Source organism: Dipodomys merriami, unplaced genomic scaffold, assembly GCF_024711535.1.
Source record: "Dipodomys merriami isolate MVZ:Mamm:240054 unplaced genomic scaffold, mDipMer1.0.p SCAF_5, whole genome shotgun sequence".
NCBI lineage: Eukaryota > Metazoa > Chordata > Mammalia > Rodentia > Heteromyidae > Dipodomys > Dipodomys merriami.
Genome location: NW_027206068.1, coordinates 9,742,905 through 9,762,690, shown reverse-complemented (window position 1 = coordinate 9,762,690; position 19,786 = coordinate 9,742,905). Strand labels below are relative to the sequence as shown.

The following is a 19,786-nucleotide window of genomic DNA, read 5'->3' as shown; positions in this document are numbered from 1 at the left end:
TTTCACATTGATTCAAGAACAAAGAAAAATATGTGTTTAATACAGTATCAATTATCTGCTAACAACTTAAGTTACCTGTTATCAACTTGAAGAAAAATCTAGCCCCAATAGGGATTACTCAAAAGGCATGGTGAAAATTCCCACTACCAAAAGTGTTGCTTTTGCCTCATAGTTCCTTGGCATATACACTTTAAAGCTTCTAGCATTCCAAAAGGATGTCTATATTTTCTGACTCCCATTTGCTATCACTCCATTTTTCACAATATTTTTTGGTAAAAGGAACTATAGTTTTCCCAAGATAACATTATCAAAATAATTTTAAAATTACACATTCATTTTATTTCCCTATAATTTGCTAGCTCATGAGCAATCATCATCATTATCCAAAAACAATAACAAAAAAGTTAAAAATAGTGACATCTTTCATGAAGTCAAGGGAGAATACTGACCACTAAAGGGTTGTATTCTTTGTGATTCCTGGCTAGTTAGGCTAAATCATCATTTACTGGTTCACTGGAATTAAAACTCCAAGAAATACACACAAACACAACAGATTCTTCAGACTTCATCTTTCTCTAGGAATGTTCCAAGTATTTTTCAGAACATTCAATGATCCCTTACAATATTTCTCTTATGAAGAAAACAACACCCTGATTTCAAAGATAAGAAGGAATGTGCTACTGAAATATTTTGAACATGTTATGAATGTGCAGTAGCAAAGGTCACAAAATTCCCAGTTACTCTTAGGTGCTAGAATACTATTCTTTTCTTAATGAAGGAAAAATTATGATGCTATAAATTTCCTAAAAAGTATTTCCTATCACACTCTAAAAATAAATCTTGCTGAATAAAAAAAATTACAATATACAAATACATTACCAGAATTTAGCACATAACATATTATGTATGTTGTTACAACTATTTTTTACAACTATTTTTTAAGCTTTAAAATATATGGAAAATTTTTTGAAAAAAATGTTAATGTTCAGGCTTAAATATCTTATATTGTATGTAGAAAGAAATAATAAATTAAAATTTCTGAAGTAATAAATTAAAATTTCTGAAGTTTTGAAAATCACAAGTAGTTTATTATCTGATAATATCCATAATACATTTTGTGTTTATGTATGTGCATATACACACATACACACATGCTCATCTGTATTTGACATATATATTATATACAGCAAAAGAATTAAAGCCATAAAGTCAATAATATGTTCTGTAAGAATATTTATTTCATACATTGGTCATTTTCAGAACTTTTGTAGCATTTTTCAGATTATATATTAAAGTAAAATTGTCTTCAGTTTCCCAATATTTAAAATTGAAGTTAGTATAAAATGTTCAATCTATATATTTAATAAGTATTACTTTTATAAATATTGTAAGTATTAAGTACTTTCCTCCTTGCTCCTCCCACCCCTAGATTTCCATTAATTCACTTGGAAAATTTTTTAAAAATCTATATGGTATTTTTAGAGTGCTATTCTCTTTTTATCATAAGCATTAAGTTGAAAGAACACATTCCTTCCCCCAACCCTGTGATCTTCATCTTACTGTTCCTTCCAAGAATGATACATCCTTCTCTCCCCACCCCCAGCTTCCCTTACCCCCCACCCCCACCCCTCCTTGATGCTGCTGCTTCTAGGGAGCTTTAGTTAACCCAGGGGTCGCTGTTGAGTAGTGCAAAGCACTTTTCCTCCCCGGGGACTGTTTGTAGCTATACCTGCAAAGAGTTCTATAAATTAAAAGGAAAATGTTCAACTTGTGTTGATGTAATAAAAAACTGAATTCCAAATCAAATCAACAATGAATATCAGGTAAACGTATCCAACACAATTTACAGACATAATTGAAAGCATTACAGACTAATCAGACATCGAAAAGAAAAGCACACTCAAATGAAATGTCTACAGAATCATTAGTTGGCAGCCATTCTACTGCAATCACACATAATGTCAGTGGTGCCTTGAGCCTGTGCCAATGACAACAGCATAAATTTTGCATCTCATTTCTGGGGTAATAAAATTAATGATCAGTTTAAAAATACTTCTTTGTAAAAGTTATTGCGCAAAGAAAAGACATGAATGTGTCCCTGTTATGTACTCACAAGGGTAATTATAGGGTTGTTGCTCATTAATACTGTTTCTTGTTTCCCTAGAAAAGCATTTGATTTATCCCACAACTTTCAAAAGTTTAATTAACAATACAAAGTAACAGTCTAAAAGACACTGATCCAAGGCCTCCCTCCCTACAATTCCAGTGACAACTTAGAATTATCACAGCAAAATCCAGACTCAATCACACCACAGTAGCATATTTCTCTCCTATCTTTTAAATTTATTATGGCTGGGTTCAAATCACTATTAGTCTTTTTTTTTAATATGGCTTATTACCAATTAACATTTTCCTCAATGAGTTCACATGCAGCCCTATAGCAAAATGAATGGCCACAATGCCCACCAACACTGAGGTGATTATCCAAATCACTGCTTAGTTTGTCAAATACAATCTGTCAGTGGAGCTATGGCTAAAGTCATAGTTAGCTTTGAGCAAAAGAAGCTCAGGGACAGCACCTAGGCCCTGAGTTCAAACCTCAGAACTGCACCAAAAGAAAGGAAAGGAAGGGGGGAGGAGGAGAGGGGAGACAGGAGGGAGAGGGAGATGGAGAGGGAGAGGGAGAAAGAGAGGGAGAGGGAGAAGGAAGGAAGGAAGGAAGGAAGGAGAGACAGACAAGAAAGACAGACAAGGAAGGCAAGAAAGAAAGCAGGCAGGCAATCCTGTCTTAAACATACAGTTAAGGATTAATACTATACCTGAAACTTGGAACACATTTATACACACATTAAAATATCACACTGTATCCAAAAATATGTACAGTTATTGTTTAAAAATAAAAATAAAGAGCTGGGAAGGGGGCTCAGTGGTAGAGTGCTTGCCTTGCATGCATGAGGCCCTGGGTTGGATTTCACAGCATCACGTAAGCAGAAAAAGCTGGAAGTGGCGCTGTGGCTCAAGTGGTAGAGGGCTAGCTGAAGAACTGAGGGACAGTGCCCAGACCCAGAGTTCAGGCCCCACGACCGACAAATAAATAAATAATAAAAATAAAAATAAAATACAGAGCATAAAAGACAAACTTGGAAGAAATTACTCCAAAGAAAAACAAATTAATTTTTTTAATTCTCTACTCAGTTTACTTGTAAAATTGCATTTCTCAAGTAACAAAATTTAGATGGATATATATATATATATATATATATATATATCTGATTTGTAATTTCTTAAGGAAAATTTAATTCTTAAAACTTTGAGGGATATGGGTCACTGAAAAGTAAGTGTCCTAATAATTTTTTTATAATAGGAGGCTAATTTATGGCATGCAAATAGCAGAGATACCTTCTTACACCAAACTAAGGCTTTTAAAAAGGACACCATTTCTTAAGTATTTCACTGAAAATTATCACTGCAGGCTCCAGAATCATGAACATGCTTAATACACTAGTACAGGGTAGAGGTGAAAATGGATAGTGGAAGTAAAATTTTGTGAGTTTCATTCACTCAGATTTTATTTCAAGGCTAAATTTCCAGTGGGTGAAGGGGGAAACACTATGGTAGGGTGAGTAAAGGAAAGGAAATGAAGCATTCACTAAACTTCTATGCTTAAGACTAAACTATGCTTATGAGTCCTCTAGGACAAACTGAAATGCATTTCTTCATGTTTAAAGTACCATTTTTTTTAAGTTGTTTAGTCCATTTATAAAACTTAAATAATATTTCTTATAAATGTATTATCTCTTTTATTCTTTTTTGTTGTTGGTTGTGGGGCTTGAACTCTGGGCCTGGGCACTGTCCCTCAGTTCTTCAGCTCAAGGCTAGTGCTCTACCACATAAGCAACAGCATGACTTCCAGTTTTCTGAATGGTTTATTGGAGATAAGAGTCTCATGGAGGGGCTGGGAAGGTGGCTCAGTGGTAGAGCGCTTGCCTTGCATGCATGAGGCCCTGGGTCCGATTCCTGAGCACCACATAAGCAGAAAAAAAAAAAAAAAAACAGAAGTGGCTCTGTGGCTCAAGTGGTAGAGTGCTAGCCTTGAGCTGAAGAGCTGAGGGCCAACACCCAGGCCCAGAGTGCAGAGTCCATAACCAACCAAAAAAAAAAAAAAAAGAAGAGTCTCATGGACTTTCCTGCCTGACCTGGCTTTGAACTGCAATCCTCAAATCTCAGCCTCATGAGTAGCTAGAATTGCAGGCATGAGCCACTGGCACCCAGCATTTCTTTTATTCTTATATTATTTCTTCAAATATCAATGGCATTTTAAGGGCAAATGTATTAAATGATTTTACAATTAGAGGCAAAGGATTTTAAAGGAAAAAGTAAAAACTGTTTAGCTATAACATCTAAATATATATTCTCATTTAAGAACTGTAGCTGGGGCTGGGAAGGTGGCTCAGTGGTAGAGCGCTTGCCTTGCATGCCTGAGGCCCTGGGTTCGATTCCTCAGCACCACATAAGCAAAAGAAATAAGCCGGAAGTGGCGCTATGGCTCAAGTGGTACAGTGCTAGCCTTGAGCTGAAGAGCAGAGGAACAGCGCCCGGGCCCAGAGTTCAGGCCCCACGACCAGACCCAAAAAAAAAAAAAAAAAAAAAGAACTATAAGCTGGTGTGATAGTGTACACCTGTAATCGGCCAGCTTGATCTACAGAGAGAAAATGAGGTCAGGCTGGGCTATATACTGAGGCCCCACCTAAAATGAATAAGTAAAAATAAAGTAGATACTAGTACTCTACAAATTTGGAAAACCATGCTTTTGAAATATTTCTCATTTACTATGCATTCTTTTCTTTTAGTAATTTATGACTACCTAAAAATTATTTAAAAACTGAATTTCTGAACCAAGACTAACTTAAGTCTTCACAAATGAATTTAATTGGGGAAAAGATGCTATTAACTAAACATTTACTGTTATGTCATGAGTATTTTCACATTAGCTTATTTCTACCTTATTCTATCAGAAATCACACCTAAATCACCACTGAAATGAAACAAGACTAATATAGGTCAATATACAACTAAAGTATAAGTAAAACTTTTTATCATATACATATTATGAATTAGAAAATTCCAGTTAATGCTCAATAAATCTTTAAATAGTAATGTATGCTTATTGCAAAAAAATTACCTCAAGTTACATGTAAGAGACTTATACCTTGTCATGTGACAGAACAACTTAAAAATAATTGCACAGTAAATTCTAGTGCATGGAGCCTATTTCAGGAGGACATTATATAGTATTTGGCTGCGTTGCAATGAGGGTTAGAAAATTGTTCTCTCTTGCACAATCATTGAAGGATGTAAGTGGAAATTTCTACTGTAGATAAAAGAGGCAATATTTCGAAGGAAACACAATATATTACCTTGACTGGATTCATAACTTCCCTAAATTCAAGTAAAATTAGGGAATTTCAAAAGACAACTCATTATTACTCTACAATTCCAACTTGTCAGACCTCTTCAATGATAAATAAGCGATCTGAGGAGAGATGAGATCTGAGGAGAGATAGGGAACCTCAGTAAATTTTTTTAAATGAAGTCCAAGCATGGTGATTCACACCTGCAATCTCATTGCTTCCAAGATGATTGAGACAATCCTGGCCCAAGGCCAGCCCCTAGAAAAAGCAAGTGACCCTATACAAAAAAATTAATAATTAAAGAAAAAAGTCCAGGGCATGGTTCTAGCTATAGAGCAGCAAGAGGACCTAAATTGAAACTCCAGTGCTACTCAGAGGGAAAAAGAAATTAAAAGTGAAGTTTTAAAACAGCAGTCTCATTTACAAATGAATATAAATAAAAAGTAGAAAATTAGCTTAGTGGACAATCTTAAATATGATGGTGCCATAGTAATAAAACAAGTTCCTGTCATCATAAACTACTCCCACACAAAAAAAGGAAATAAAACTAAAATCTTCTAAGATCTTAGTGTTTCCACAATAACATCAATTCAACTAATTATTAAAACTGAAATACCTCAAGTTCTCTATTACTAAATCTCAGGATTTATTTAATGAGAAGGAATTAGGAGGAATTTAGGTGAGATTACAGACATCTGTATACATTAGATTAATGACTGATTCATTAGAATTTAGTAAATCTCAATTCATTTATCTTATTTAAGAATTGTCACCAGACACTGGTGCTCAAATCTGTAATCCTAGTTACTCAGGAGGCTGAGATCTGAGGATGACGGTTCAAAGCCAGCCCAGGCAGGAAACATCCATGAGACTCTTATCTCCAATAAACTGCCAGAAAACTGGAAGTGGCCCAGTAGCTCAAGTGGGAGAGTGCTGCCTTGAACTAAAAAGCTCAAGGATAGTGCCCAGGCCCAGAGTTCAAGATCCATGACTGACAAAAAATAAAGGGGCTGGGAAGGTGGCTCAGTGGCAGAGTGCTTGCCTTGCATGCATGAGGTTCTAGATTCGATTCCTTAGTACCACATAAGCAGAAAAAGCCGGAAGTGGCGCTGTGGCTGAAGTGGTAGAGTGCTAGCCTTGAGTGAAGAGCTGAGGGACAGCGCCCAGGCCCAGAGTTCAGGCCCCATGACTGGCAAAAAAAAATAATAATAATTTAAATTTTAAAAAGTTGTCTATGTGGTCCTTTTTTCTCCCAACAATAGTTTTAGACTGGCATATATCTGTCACTTTGAAAATATATAAAGCAAACAGAGGCAAAAAAAAAAGGTTAAAAATAAATAAATTTGAAAAAAGGAGAAAACATCTCTTTTCGCTTTGCTGTAACCCTATATTGACGAGAGAGAGAGATTGAGAGACAGAGACAGATGGAGAAAAACATGAAATTCTTCCAAGGGCTCCCTAATAACAATCCAAAGCCCCTACAGGAAAATGTAGGGGGGATGTACTATCCAAACATAGGTTGAATTTATTCAATATAGAGATCTGAAAATAAATCTTTGCTCTGAAAAAGAAATGTATCCCAAGTATTTATTGGGCAACTATCAAGTCTATATTCTTTACTACTTCTAAAAAGCTATAACCAGTCTTTTTAGAACAAAGCTAAATGTACTTTGAAGGTACAATGGCATACAATTATTCAGCTTCTCATATTGTCTCCCAGGTATATATCTCATTTACCCATCAGCTTACTTTTTGATCAGGCACTCTTGGTGATTACTTAACTCAATACAGTAGTATTGAACTGCAAATGACTTCTTCAGAGAAAAATGATGATGGGGAATCTCTAAATTCCACATTATTTGAACTCTTATTCTAGGCTCATTTTTCAACTTCTATCAAATACCATTTAAACAATCATTCTCTTTGGAGACAAAGAATGTATCTCAGTTATGTAATTTTAATATCCACACACCTGAACAAGTTCTAAAACAGAATCCCAAAGGAAAAGCTCCTACACTGAGTCATATGCAATTACACAATGACTTCATATTATCATGCCTTCCTAGCCTGAAAATACTTAATGTACCAATAATTAAGCCTCAATGAGAGTTGAATCATCATTGCTTTAATACATGCCTTTTAAGAAAAGGCAGAATCTAACATATAATATTCATAAATAGTATACTCCATACAAGCCATAATTAAATTGCTTATGTTCATTTATACATTAACAAAGCAAAATGCAACAGGATTAGCCCATGCTTTAAGTGTCACTGTAGAGCACAAAACAGTGAGTACTCAGAGGGAAGAGGCACTCTCCTGCTCTTATCGCTAACCATATTAAAATCTTAATATGGAAAAAATAACCCTCATCCTCTTAATCACCGTGATCTCAACAATTTAATGTGAAAAGGAGCCATGACTCCCTTTTAACTGATTTCAGTTTGTCTGGGTAAGTATTTGCTTTATTGGAACTGTCATTACCCTCTCACTTGTCAGTTGGCTCAAATATGAATTACACTGTAGGACCTGCTAATCCCTGTCAGATCAGAATCTAGCTCTCTAGGTTAGATGGCATCATATTATAACCCGCATACCAGCATGCACAAGCTATAAGCCATGACCATTACCAGCATGGCAAATAAAAGACATACCCAGTTTCCCTAAAACTGAGACATGCAATCGGAGGAACTACTCCTACTTTTCCTGGTCTGGTTTTCATACTCAAAGCAACTGTCTCTCAAATCTAAAGAAAGATAATCAGTTCACCGGAACTATCACATATTTCAAAAACATGAAACTGATTTCCTACTTCTAAAATTGTCTAAGCCACACATTTATTTATATCAAAAGAGCCACCAGAAACTAGGCATAGGAAGCTAAGATCAGGAAGACCCCAGTTCCAAGCCAGCCTAGACAGAAAGTTCAACCCCCATCTCAACCAATAGCAGGGCATGGTAGTTTGCCTGTCATCCCACCTAAATGGGAGGCTGAGATTGGGAGGATCACTGTTGTAAGGCAGCCTGGGCAAAAGAGTTCAGTAATCCTCATCACAACAGAAAAAGCTGGGTGTGGTAGTACCACCTGTCATCCCAGCTATGATAGGAAACATACATAGAAGAATGGTCCAGGACAGGAAAAGTGATACTCTTATCTCAAAAATAACCAGAGCAAGCTGGGTGCCAGTAGCTCATGCCTGTAATCCTCGCTGCTCAGGAGGCTGAGACTGAAGGATGCCAGTTCGAATCAAGCCTAGGTAGAAATGTCCAGGAGACTCTTACCTTTAATAAACCAAGAAAAGCCAGAGATAGAGCTGTGGCTCAAGTGGTGGAGAGCTAGCCTTGAGAAAAAAAAGTTCCAGGACAGCATCCAGGCCCTGAGTTGAAGCCCCAGGAGCAGCATACATACATACATACATACATACATACACACACACATACATACATAAATAGCAAAAAAATATTTAGGGACATGGCTCAGGCAGTAGAGTACCTGCCTAGCAAGTACAAAGCATTGAATTCACACCTAATACTGCCAAAAGAGGTAGAAAGATATGAGACACAGAGACACAGAGGAGACAGAGACGCAAAGATACAGTAAGAGAGAAAGGAAAGGAGAGAGAGAAATTGCAAAGATCTGAAAAAGATTTTATTCACATGCGTAAGCAAAGTTTGGTACTGTTTTTATAGCATCTATCAAAAACATGACGGGTTGAATAGCCAGCCACAGGCCTTCCCATGCTATCACTCTATAAAGCAATGTGAACACTGTTAAAGAGCATTAGGTGGTAGCTAACCTCTGATTCACCAAATTGAGCCATGTGTAACTGCACATGTCCTAACAAATTTCTGCTACAATGTCCTATAAGAAACAAAAAAACCTAAGAATGTTAAAAGACTAAGATTTCTGCACCACAAACTGAGTAGATTTTGGATATGCTCTTTATTTTTTTTTCTCAGCAGGGGGAGCTAGCACACTCATCTTGAAAGTCTAAATATACAATATGGAAATTTAAATGTTTACTCTATAACATTTCAGAATGTGTCAGATTATGCTACTGAAAATCTCCAAAGAGGAAAAAGAATTCAAGTTTGAAATTTACCTTTGTCTTGATATTCCTGAAGATACCTGCAAAATAAAAAAAAACATTTTTTCTTAAAATGAGGTAAAAAATAAAAATGATTCATTAGTTGCCATAGTCCAAATATAAACATATATGTAGAGAACAAAGTGTTTCCTGCCCATAGTGACAATTCTAAAGGCTTGTGAAGTTATAATAAAATTATTTTTAAAGATCTAAGTAGTAAAATGAGGGTCTATCTTCCATATCCATGAAGTTTTATATTTATTCATTTAATGAAGTAACAATTAAAAGGATTTTCTTTTTCTTGTGTCTGAGGGTATTCTCACATTTATATTAAAATCGTCAGTCTACCTATGTCTTATCATTTAAACCAAATACACTCTCAGATATTCAAATTAACAATTGGATTTTATTAGAATGCTTAACAATGCATGATCAAGAACCTTCACCAGAAGTATTATGATTACCATGTTTGTTTTAAAGCTGTTATAGTGGAATACATATTTTATCCTTTAAAATACTTAGCACCAATAATAAAAATAACAAAAAATTAGCTCCATGATAATCAATTCTTTATTAAAACATTAATTGCAAAGTTGCTTCCAAGAAATTAGTAGTAGATTGCAAGTGACTTACGTGGACTTTACTTCTTTTATCTTCTTAATAAGAGATTCTCTCCTTTCCTTTCCTTTCTTGGATAAATTTTCCCCTTTCAGGATGTCTACTACAAATGTTTCAACATCTAAACCATGAAATATAAGGAAAGGGATACAAATTATAAGAATCACTTTTGTGAAGACAAATAGGACAATGATTGTTTCTACACATAAATGTTAATATCTATACAATTTGTTATAGTTATTTATCAATCCAAAATTGAAGTATGCTTCAAATACTAAGCCTGACAAATCAGTTCACCACTTAGCTAATAAAATTTGTATGCTCTACTTAATGCTGAGCACAGCAAAAGCTATTTGGATGTTTGGCATCATTAAGCCAGGAAGAAGCACGCAAGTTTTATTAATAAACTATGGTGCCCCATAAAATAATTTCTCTTATATAAAAGCAAGCAGGAAGCTTTTATCCATGTTACTGTAATTTTCATTTTATGGTATTCTCTAAGTTCCTATATGAACAAGTCATTCACAATTATTTTCTCAAAATAGGCAAAGGTCTGTTTTCCCACTACCAGGTATATGGAATGTTTTATGCTTTAAGTGAAAATAATAAACCTTTTTCACACCTGGCTCCTGTGATCTGCCCCTACCTGCTGTGGCCACCCTCAAATCAGAAAGATGACAAGTTATAACCTCTGTCTTACAATTAATCACCTGGAGAATCTTTTAAATAAAAAAGCAGAAAAACATTCTTCTACTATTTAAAAAGTATCTAGGAAATGAGATTTCTATGGCATCAAATATCTCCCCATAGTCTCCTTTGCAACATTTTAGTAAACTCCTAAATTTTTCTGTGTTTCTCTCTCCTTGCTGGTTTGACTTTTATAATTGCTCAATTCTTACTGTGTGTAAAATATTAGGCAACATTAATTTCGTTTTCAGGATTTCAGTACTCACTTGAAAATATCTAATGAGGAGGACCCCCACTGAAATATGTTTAAGTAGGAATGGCTACAAACCATCCAGATTTCATATTGAAAAAGGTACATATATTTCACCTTCTTATTTATTTTGTCTCTCAACTTACTCTGATTAAAATATAATATCACATGTAATGAAAAGTAGCATAATTGTCTATGGTATTTATAATCAGTTAGCATATAATATGTAGGATTGAATGTTTGTAATTTATTTTAAATACTTGATTACACAAGTATTGTGAGCCAGGAGCAAAGTTGGTTAAACTGTTATACGTTCAGAATTAATGTGTAGAGATAATTGTTCGCTAAGTCACTGTGAAAAGGAAAGTCTTAAAATTAAATCTTCAAATATTTTTAATAGCCTCTGGTTTAAAGTCCATTAACAACTAAGATGTTAAAAGTATTAAAATAAGATGAAAGCAAAATATGCTGGCTTCTCTTTCCTTGAGTTACCTATATTTTGAATAGGAAAAGACATAAATCCAAAACCAATCAAATTAAACCCAAATTTCTCAATGAGTTCAAAATCATGAAACATGAAGAAGCTTGTACGCAGGGAGCAAGTCATTTTGAACGTTCACACAGAAGCTGAAATAGAAAAGTCAGTCTGGTTTTTCTGGGAGCTGTAGGTATTCTTCTGTTCTTTATTTTTTTAAAAACGGAGAAGGAAGGACTTCTACCCCTTCGGTTTCTTCCAGCCATCCTGCATGCATACAAGAGTCACTGACACCACGACTTGTGAGTGGTCTGCTTAATGTTATTTTCACTCAATGTTCATCTTTAATTCGTCTTCCTATTTTACGTTTCCACTATAATCCAAGTTTAAACAATCTATTTCCTATCTCCAGAAGCCATAACAAGCGGAATTACAGCCTGAGTTACTTCTTTAAACGGTCATTTTATTTCTATTAAAAAGAAAAAACCCACGGGAGTGGGGGGGAGAAGAGCCTGCAATGCTCTACGTAATATTTCCTAAAATCTCACCAAAATGTTCTGTAAATACTCACCGAAGCCTCTGCTTACGAGGAAATTCGGGGCTGCAGAAAGGATTTCAGTATTTCTTAAGGAACAGAGAGATTCACTTCGGAGACGGGGTAAGGAAAAAGATCTATGCTTTTAGAGTAGTAGTTTTAATATACTTATTCCCAAGCTTTTCCCAGAAAAGGGCTTAAGTCAATTAATGGGATTAATTAAACTCTGACTTTTTTGAGTAGGAGCTGCTTAGCTAGGGTGGAGTGGGGGTTGTTTTGTTTTGTTTTGTTTTTGCGATGAGTAAGAATTGTGTTAACAGGAAGCGGTCCCTACAATGATCTTAGTTTATTGGTTGGCCACAGGCTTGGAAGGTTAAGATTTTGACATCTAAGTTATTTCTTAACATCTACAGCCTCTTTTGGTTTATTTTCTGAAGGGACTGGAAGGAACCCAGCCTCTCCCAGCAGGCACTGGAGGTTCCTCGGATTCACAAGATGCTTCTCCCCGGCCGGCACCGCACCCACTTCGGAGCTCTCTCCCCAGGGCACAGAGAGAGCTGCTGCCGGAGAAAGAGGACGTGACCTGGGCTCTCCAGAGGATGCTCAGAGCTGCCCACTGAGAAACTAGAGAAGCACGACCCTTGGCCACTTAAACCCCAGGGTTCCCATCCACAGAGCTGTAATGGGGAGAGCTGAGTTTGGGGCAGCGCCCTCACCAGACAAATGGAGCTGGATCTGCGGCTTTGTACCTCAAAGCCAGGGTAATATTTCAAAAGCGAGCAATAAAAGTCTTGGGTAAATCAAGCGCTCCTCTGGCTGGTTGGAAAAGAGATTTGAAGCTTTTTATTGTGCTCTAAATAGCCCTGCAAACGGTAAAGCAGCGCGCAGTAAACTACCAAGCCTATTGGATCGCTTTTACCTTTCTTTAAAGGTCGTGTCCCCCTTGGGTTAATATGCAGATTTCACTGACTCCTGACAGCCAGGGATTCGAAGAAACTGCCGAAGTCTGATTACAAGCTAGAGTCAGCCTGCCAGGCTTACTTGCCCCGTGGCCTGGAGCTAGAATTCCTCTTTCGGGGGGGGGGGGGGGGGTGTTTCAAGTCACATCCTGGGGTTCTGCTGACGGTGGAAGGGAAATGCCTTCAGGAGGCTCTACCCTTGGGGCACTGAGAAGGCACCAGAAAGGGGGTGCCCAAATTAGGCAGCAAGCCCAAGTACCCCACATCCGCAGTTGCAGTTGTGATTGCCCGCATGTAACTCCAGAAGTACTCACCACGTGGCAGTCTTTCACCTTCCACCCCTCCCCCACAAGATATCATTAGGAAAAAGTTATTCTGGCAGAAGTAAACACAGTGGTGGTTTTTGCTCCTGTTATACCTTAATGTTGTCAAGAGTAAACCTTATCTCCAAGCACAGCTGTAAAGATGGGGTGGGGAAGGCAGCTGAAAAGATCAGATTTACAACTGCTCTTTAGATAAATGTCAAGGTCTGAAAACAAAAGACGACAGGTTCTGGCTCAGCAATCCTTAAACAGTGAGAGTTAGAAACTTCTCAATGGCCACCTTCACCCCTCTTAAGGCAGACACTTAACATGGGACTTCTTAAATGGTGCTCCAACTTTTTTAATACATACACATCCCCTAGAAAAATTGTCACTTAATCTTCCTGTAGTGTCCCAAGTGATTAGGTTACACCCCCTCCAACACACACACACTCTCTCCTTTCTACCAACTTCTATATACATCACATAGTGATTTTAAAAAATGTTGGCAAAGATAAAATGAACTACAGGTTGCTTAAGTTGCATATTTAGCACAACTTTCCATTTTGTGAAGACAACTGAGGGGTCTAACCACCTGTCCTCTCCCCCACAGACCTTTGAATGGATTTCAGGCTGGAAGTGGTAAACTGACACAAGGGTAACAACCCTCCTTTTCTCCCTACTATCTAATACCTCCCTGCACAGGCATGCAGATACACAGCCTCTGTGATGGCCTGAATTGTATAGAAGAGGGAGCAAGAACTAGGGCAGAATACACAAGCATTTGCTCAGCCCCAGATGAGTAAGTGTTAAAAAAAAAAAAAAATTACATGACACTCCAAATGCATTTACTACTGAATTCCACATCTCTCTCTACTTTAAGAACTGGGCTAGAATTCACTCAGTATTCACTGAGACATGCTGTCATCAAATTTAATGTGTTAAGGATTCAAGTCTAACCTGCAATCAAAACAAAAGATACTTTTCTTCTGTTAAAGCAGGGAAGGAATGATCTGACCCAGCAGCTACAGATGAAAATGTAAACATCAACCACCTGGGCACATGCAGATCAACTGGAGCCAAATACCCAAAGTTGGAAAATGGCTAATGGAAAAGTTTTTTATTGCTCCAGTCAATGTCTCTCCCTTGATCATCTAGCACGTGTATAGGTTATGGATAAAATGTGGACTTTTCAAAGTGGAAAAAGAGTCATGTGCAATGGGTAACACGTCTGAGCTTTACAATCCAATCATTCTACAATAATTTCAAAATTAGTTCTGCAAGCTACAGGATTTACAGAAGGTTGAACAATTGTAGGCCATGGTGGAGCAACCTATAATCCTTGCTAAATTCAGGATTGATCTCAGAAGCAGAAGAATCATGAGGATGAAGGCCAACCAGGGTTGCACAATAAGAAAGAAAAAAAAAAAGGCTGAACTGTTGAAAGATAGCGCTGACCATCTTTCAACCACTAAAAGATGACTCTTGATAAATAGCACTTTATGATAATCAAAATCTTTTTACCGTGCATTTACAAAGAAGCCACAGTGAGTAACAGATTAATCTGAGATTTACACTATATTCACTGTTAGGCAGCATCTATTATAATGTGTTCAGAATGTGATTGAAAAAGAAATGTAAACTCAGTGGAATGAAAAAGATAGACTTGGCTTTAATTGAAAAAGACAAACTAAGTGAATAATGAGTATATAAAACCCAGCCTACGCCACTTTTATCACCCATATATGACACTTAATCTTAAATTTATGAGAAACAACTGAACTATGCTTCCAATCACCAGAGGCTTTTCCTATGCTGTTGTTCCTAGCAATACTTCAGTGCTAATATCAGTAGAGACGAATCCACTTCGAACTTTTAGCATATTTAGATTTCTCTTTTTAAAGGAAACTAACGATTATTTGGATTAGGCAAATAGTCAAGACACAATGATTAGGCATAACATCAAAGGCCTAATTTACTAACCCGAAATGAAAATATTTTGAATGAAGTCATCCCAAAATATTCCCTCCCAAGAAAATGCAGGACATTATGTTCTTAAGATAAATAGGCAAGTGATTTTCTAACATATATTTTAATCCATTCACACTACTTAACCCAGACCCAGACTCAAAAGCAAAAACAAAAACCTCAATAAACTTCTGGTCCCTTTCTTTGATAATTTGTAATTTTATTTCTACAAGAAAGTATCGTAGAGATGCTACTGATTGATTTCATTTTGAGATTAAAGGTACTTAGAGTAACTTTAGGCTCATTTGTTACTGCTGACAAATGGAGCAGGCTTGTTCTTGTTCTCCAGGTGCTAAGAAGTAGGTGAGTATTGGTGACTCAGTAGGTGGCACTCTTCCCTTTATATACTCAGCCAATACCCCCAAGGAAGTTATGGTACACTACTGTGCCATAAATAATAAATAAAAATGAAACCAAAATGTTGACCAAATTACAAATAAGATTTTGGAAAGTAGAAATCAAACCATACTATACTAGGCATTGGGGGGGGGGGGGGAGGAAATCCTGCCTCTCTTTCAATAGAATTATTTTATCTAGTGCCTCTCTTAATTACAATGCAAGATAATTTCTGGAAATCCTCAGCAGGGGAAAATGCACAATGTTTCACCAAAGCTGCAACAGGAACAAATCTCCAGGTCACTTTGCAGAACTCCTGTAGCCAGTTAGTTGTTTCTTTGGTTTGGTATTGGTTTTTACAATTATTTTCTTCCTATAACATTGGTTTCACTTCCTAATTTAATAATAATTTTTAAAAAGATAGCATCCTCTTACATTTGTTGTGATAAACGAGAATGAACTAAATACTTGATTGTAAACCATGAACAGACCAGAAGTTAAAGGTGATTATACTAATGGGTGGGAGGGCAATAGGAAGGAGCTCACTTTTTGCCTGCCACAGGGCAAAACTCAACAAAATCAAGATTATTCTTGCTATCAGTTCTAGTCAAAATATTGGGATGTAAGAGAAGATTCAATGGACAAGATTTGGGGTTTTCCTTTGATTGTTAATGATACAGACTAAACCTGTTCTTCCACTATGTGGGGAGGAGGGGCAGTGAAAATAAAAGGTTAACAGTGGAGGTAAACTTTGTTTTCAACAACAAAATTTATAAGCTGTCTTCCACTTACATAGCCAAAAGAATAATTCAACTTTTTTTTTTTTTTGTCAGTCATGGGGCTTGAACTCTGGGATTGGGTGCTATCCCTGCGCTCTTCAGCTCAAGGTTGAGCATGCTACCGCTTGAGCCACAGCGCCACTTCTGGTTTTCAGGTGGTTTATTGGAAATAAGAATCTCACAGACTTTTTTGCCTGAGCTGGCTTGAATGGTGATCCTCAGATCTCAGCCTCCTGAGTAGGTTAGATTACAGGAGTGAGCAACCAGCACCTGGCACATTTTTATTTTTTAAAAAAAGGCCTTAAAGATCTAATATATTGATTCTACAGAAAATATAACTGCTACACTGTACCATTACTTTTTGAAGAGTATCATTAAGAATAATAATCTCTAATTCTTTTTTGTTGCTTTTCTATACAATGTTTTTAAAAGACAGACAAATATTGAAAGAGGAGCTAAAACTATCATAATTAGAAAGAAAATCAATCATTAAAAATATGAAAAAAGACCTGATTAAAAAAAGAATATGACTAGAAAAATATATAAGCAGTTAATCCTTATCAGGCAGCTAAATGTCAAATATTTAACATACAAGGCATATGACAATTTGTATAATAGGCACAGGAACTCAAAGGGGATATTATTTTGGAATAATATTATTTTGGAATTATGTTGGAATAATATTATTTTGGAGCTACTTTTTACTTTAATATACTTTTTGAAAGCAAAGAATTTAAAACTACTGAAAGGATTCATTTCTTATCTAACCAGGATCATATCAAGGATTCTAGGAGCACTCAAGTATTTACAATCATGTACCAATATCTGCTTAGTTACCAATATCTTCTTAGTTTCAAAAGAATGTGCTAATAAGCCAACAATATCTCTATAATTTAAATCAATACAGAAACTTCCTCTACAATTTTAGAATTCTAAATCTAACCCCATGCTATCACTTAAAATTATCATGTACCCCAACAATATTTTGGGATGCAATAACTGCTCAGAGCATCTATTCTTGAAGCTTTCTCTATTTAAAAAGAAAATTGTAATTATAGTTAAACATGAAATGTTAACTTTTTTTGCAGTTTTATGTATTTATTCAGAAGGTGACTCAACTGGAGAAAGAGGCTCCTTGACAATTATGAAATCCAGTATTTTGAAATCTTTTTGTTCTTAGCAGTTCTGTTTGTTACAACTTTAATCCTGGAGAGAGCCTCCTGTGTGAAGTTTTTCACACATTCAGGTACTTTGCATGATGTCTGATGTGGTCAGTAATAAAAGTTGCAATGAAGTAATAGCTATGATCATAACCCTCTTGTAATCTAAAGACAAGAGGGACTTTCTTTTCTGTACAAGCAGCTATGAAGTTATCAGGAAGCAGCTGTCCATCTGAAAGAAACTGATCATCTTTTCCTTGATCAATTAGTATGTCTAGTTGAGAATCTGGGTAGTTCTTCACAAGATGTGTTGCATCATAAGCCTTCCATTTACTTTGATCTGTTGAAATGTTAACTTTTTTTACACTACAAAGTTTAAAACCCTAAAAAACACTGGCTTAATTGTGTTCTTTAAATACGTATCTATATCTCAATTTATATTCATACCTCCTCAAAATATCTTCCAAAAATAAAGTACAATTCAAAGGCATAATCTCCAAAGTTTTAAATATTTTAATATATGTTTTAAATTCTTCATAGGTTTTTCTGTTTTATTTTAGGGGGGAGGGGGTTATTTATTTTTAGTGGTACTAGGTTTAAATTCAAAGTCTGGAGACACTGGAATGTGGTCTACTGCTGGGCCACGCCTCCAGGCCTTCTTCATTAATATGTGATTTACTTTAAAGATACAAAATGTTAAAAATGCCAGTGGCTTATAAAAAAGAAACATAACCAGATATTATGCTCGTATATTATTTGACTTAAAAGAGATGGCAGAAATTATAGAAATTTGGCACTTGCAGGTAAATACGTAATTTTGAATGGTTAAATCACACGATTAAGATATATAAGTCTATAAGATAAAAGATTGAAGAGTCACATAATTCATATATCACAGTATTTGGGGATGAATGATTATGTCCAAATAGCAAACTGCCTACTATGCGAGCATCCACAAAGGTCTAAACTCACCTCCTTTGGAGGTATGAGTGTTTGAACTCAGGCCCTTGAGTTTGCTAAGCAGGTAATCTACCACTGGTGCCATGCCTCTTACCTTTTCTTAAATTCAAAAATACAGACCTTGAATAACTTGAAAACAGTGATTATTATTTCTGTGACAAAGATAACTACTTCTTTGATCTGGTTATTAAAATAATTTTCTAAACAAGCAATCTGGGCATTGTAACAAAAAATGTTAACTGTAGTTAAAATTAGTACTAGTGTAAAACTCTAATAGAATGGAATAAATGCCTTAATCAGACTCTAAAGTTTTTGGTATTTAGTGGTATCCACTAATTTCTTGAGTGGATCCCACTACAATGCATTCAGCAAACTGCATCATATTCAAACAAAGCTAAGTCTGTGTTAATACACTTAGTTTTATTTTTTCAGGAATATGATGTTAAGCACTCAAAATAGTAGAACATGTCCTCATACTGCTATACAGCAATTTATTATTTTAAATGTCTCCTTCTAGAGGACATTGCTTCTTAAGAGTTCAAAGAAGCAACCTATAGCACAGGCATCTATGAGAAATTCTTTTAATCCACTTATGACCCATAGAGAAAATATTTGAGACAACTATAATAAAATACTACCATTTCCAGATTTCTGACACACAAGACAAAGTCAATGATGGTAAAATTTTCAGGATGGACAAGATAAAATGTTTTGGAGTTTTTTGTTTTTTGCCTTGTGCAGAACTACAGTTTTCCTGGGTTCTTGGAGAAAACACACATCTCCATCCATATCTAGTATGTATAAGTGAAAAGTGGTGGGTTCACAATAGCCATGAAGAGCCATATCTAAGTCTGAAACGAGTTCCTGTAAGTGGAAATGTAAAATTGCAAAGGGGAAGATGAGAGTGCAAAGATACGTGCTTTTTCATCAAGTGGCACAGGAAGTAGGACTTTTAACACATCCTTCCTTTTTTTTTTCTTTAATAACTATTGAGGCTGAAGATGAGTGACCTGAATGTTCGAGGAGACTGGGAGTTTTGCAAATGGCATACCCTTCCACCTCGCACCCCCTGACACCTGCGGCCCAGCATCTCCACTGGCCAAGCCACCCAAGTACTTCAGCTCCTGCTGTCCTCCCAGTTCCCACACTGGCATTCCTAACATTCTCCGTCCTCCTCTCCCCTCCCTCCACACGCGATG

At 36.2% G+C, this 19,786-nt stretch overlaps 1 protein-coding gene across 1 annotated transcript in view; it reads right to left on the bottom strand.

Moving 5' to 3' along the window:
* The window catches only part of Skap2 (src kinase associated phosphoprotein 2), a 177,291-nt gene that overhangs the window by 157,048 nt on the left and 457 nt on the right, over positions 1 to 19,786 (bottom strand). The window contains exons 2-3 of the mRNA XM_069996054.1: positions 10,132 to 10,237; positions 9,514 to 9,539 (exon numbers count right to left, since the gene is read on the bottom strand). Of these exons, the coding sequence (XP_069852155.1) occupies positions 9,514 to 9,539; positions 10,132 to 10,237 (132 nt within the window). The remainder of the gene's footprint in view (positions 1 to 9,513; positions 9,540 to 10,131; positions 10,238 to 19,786) is intronic.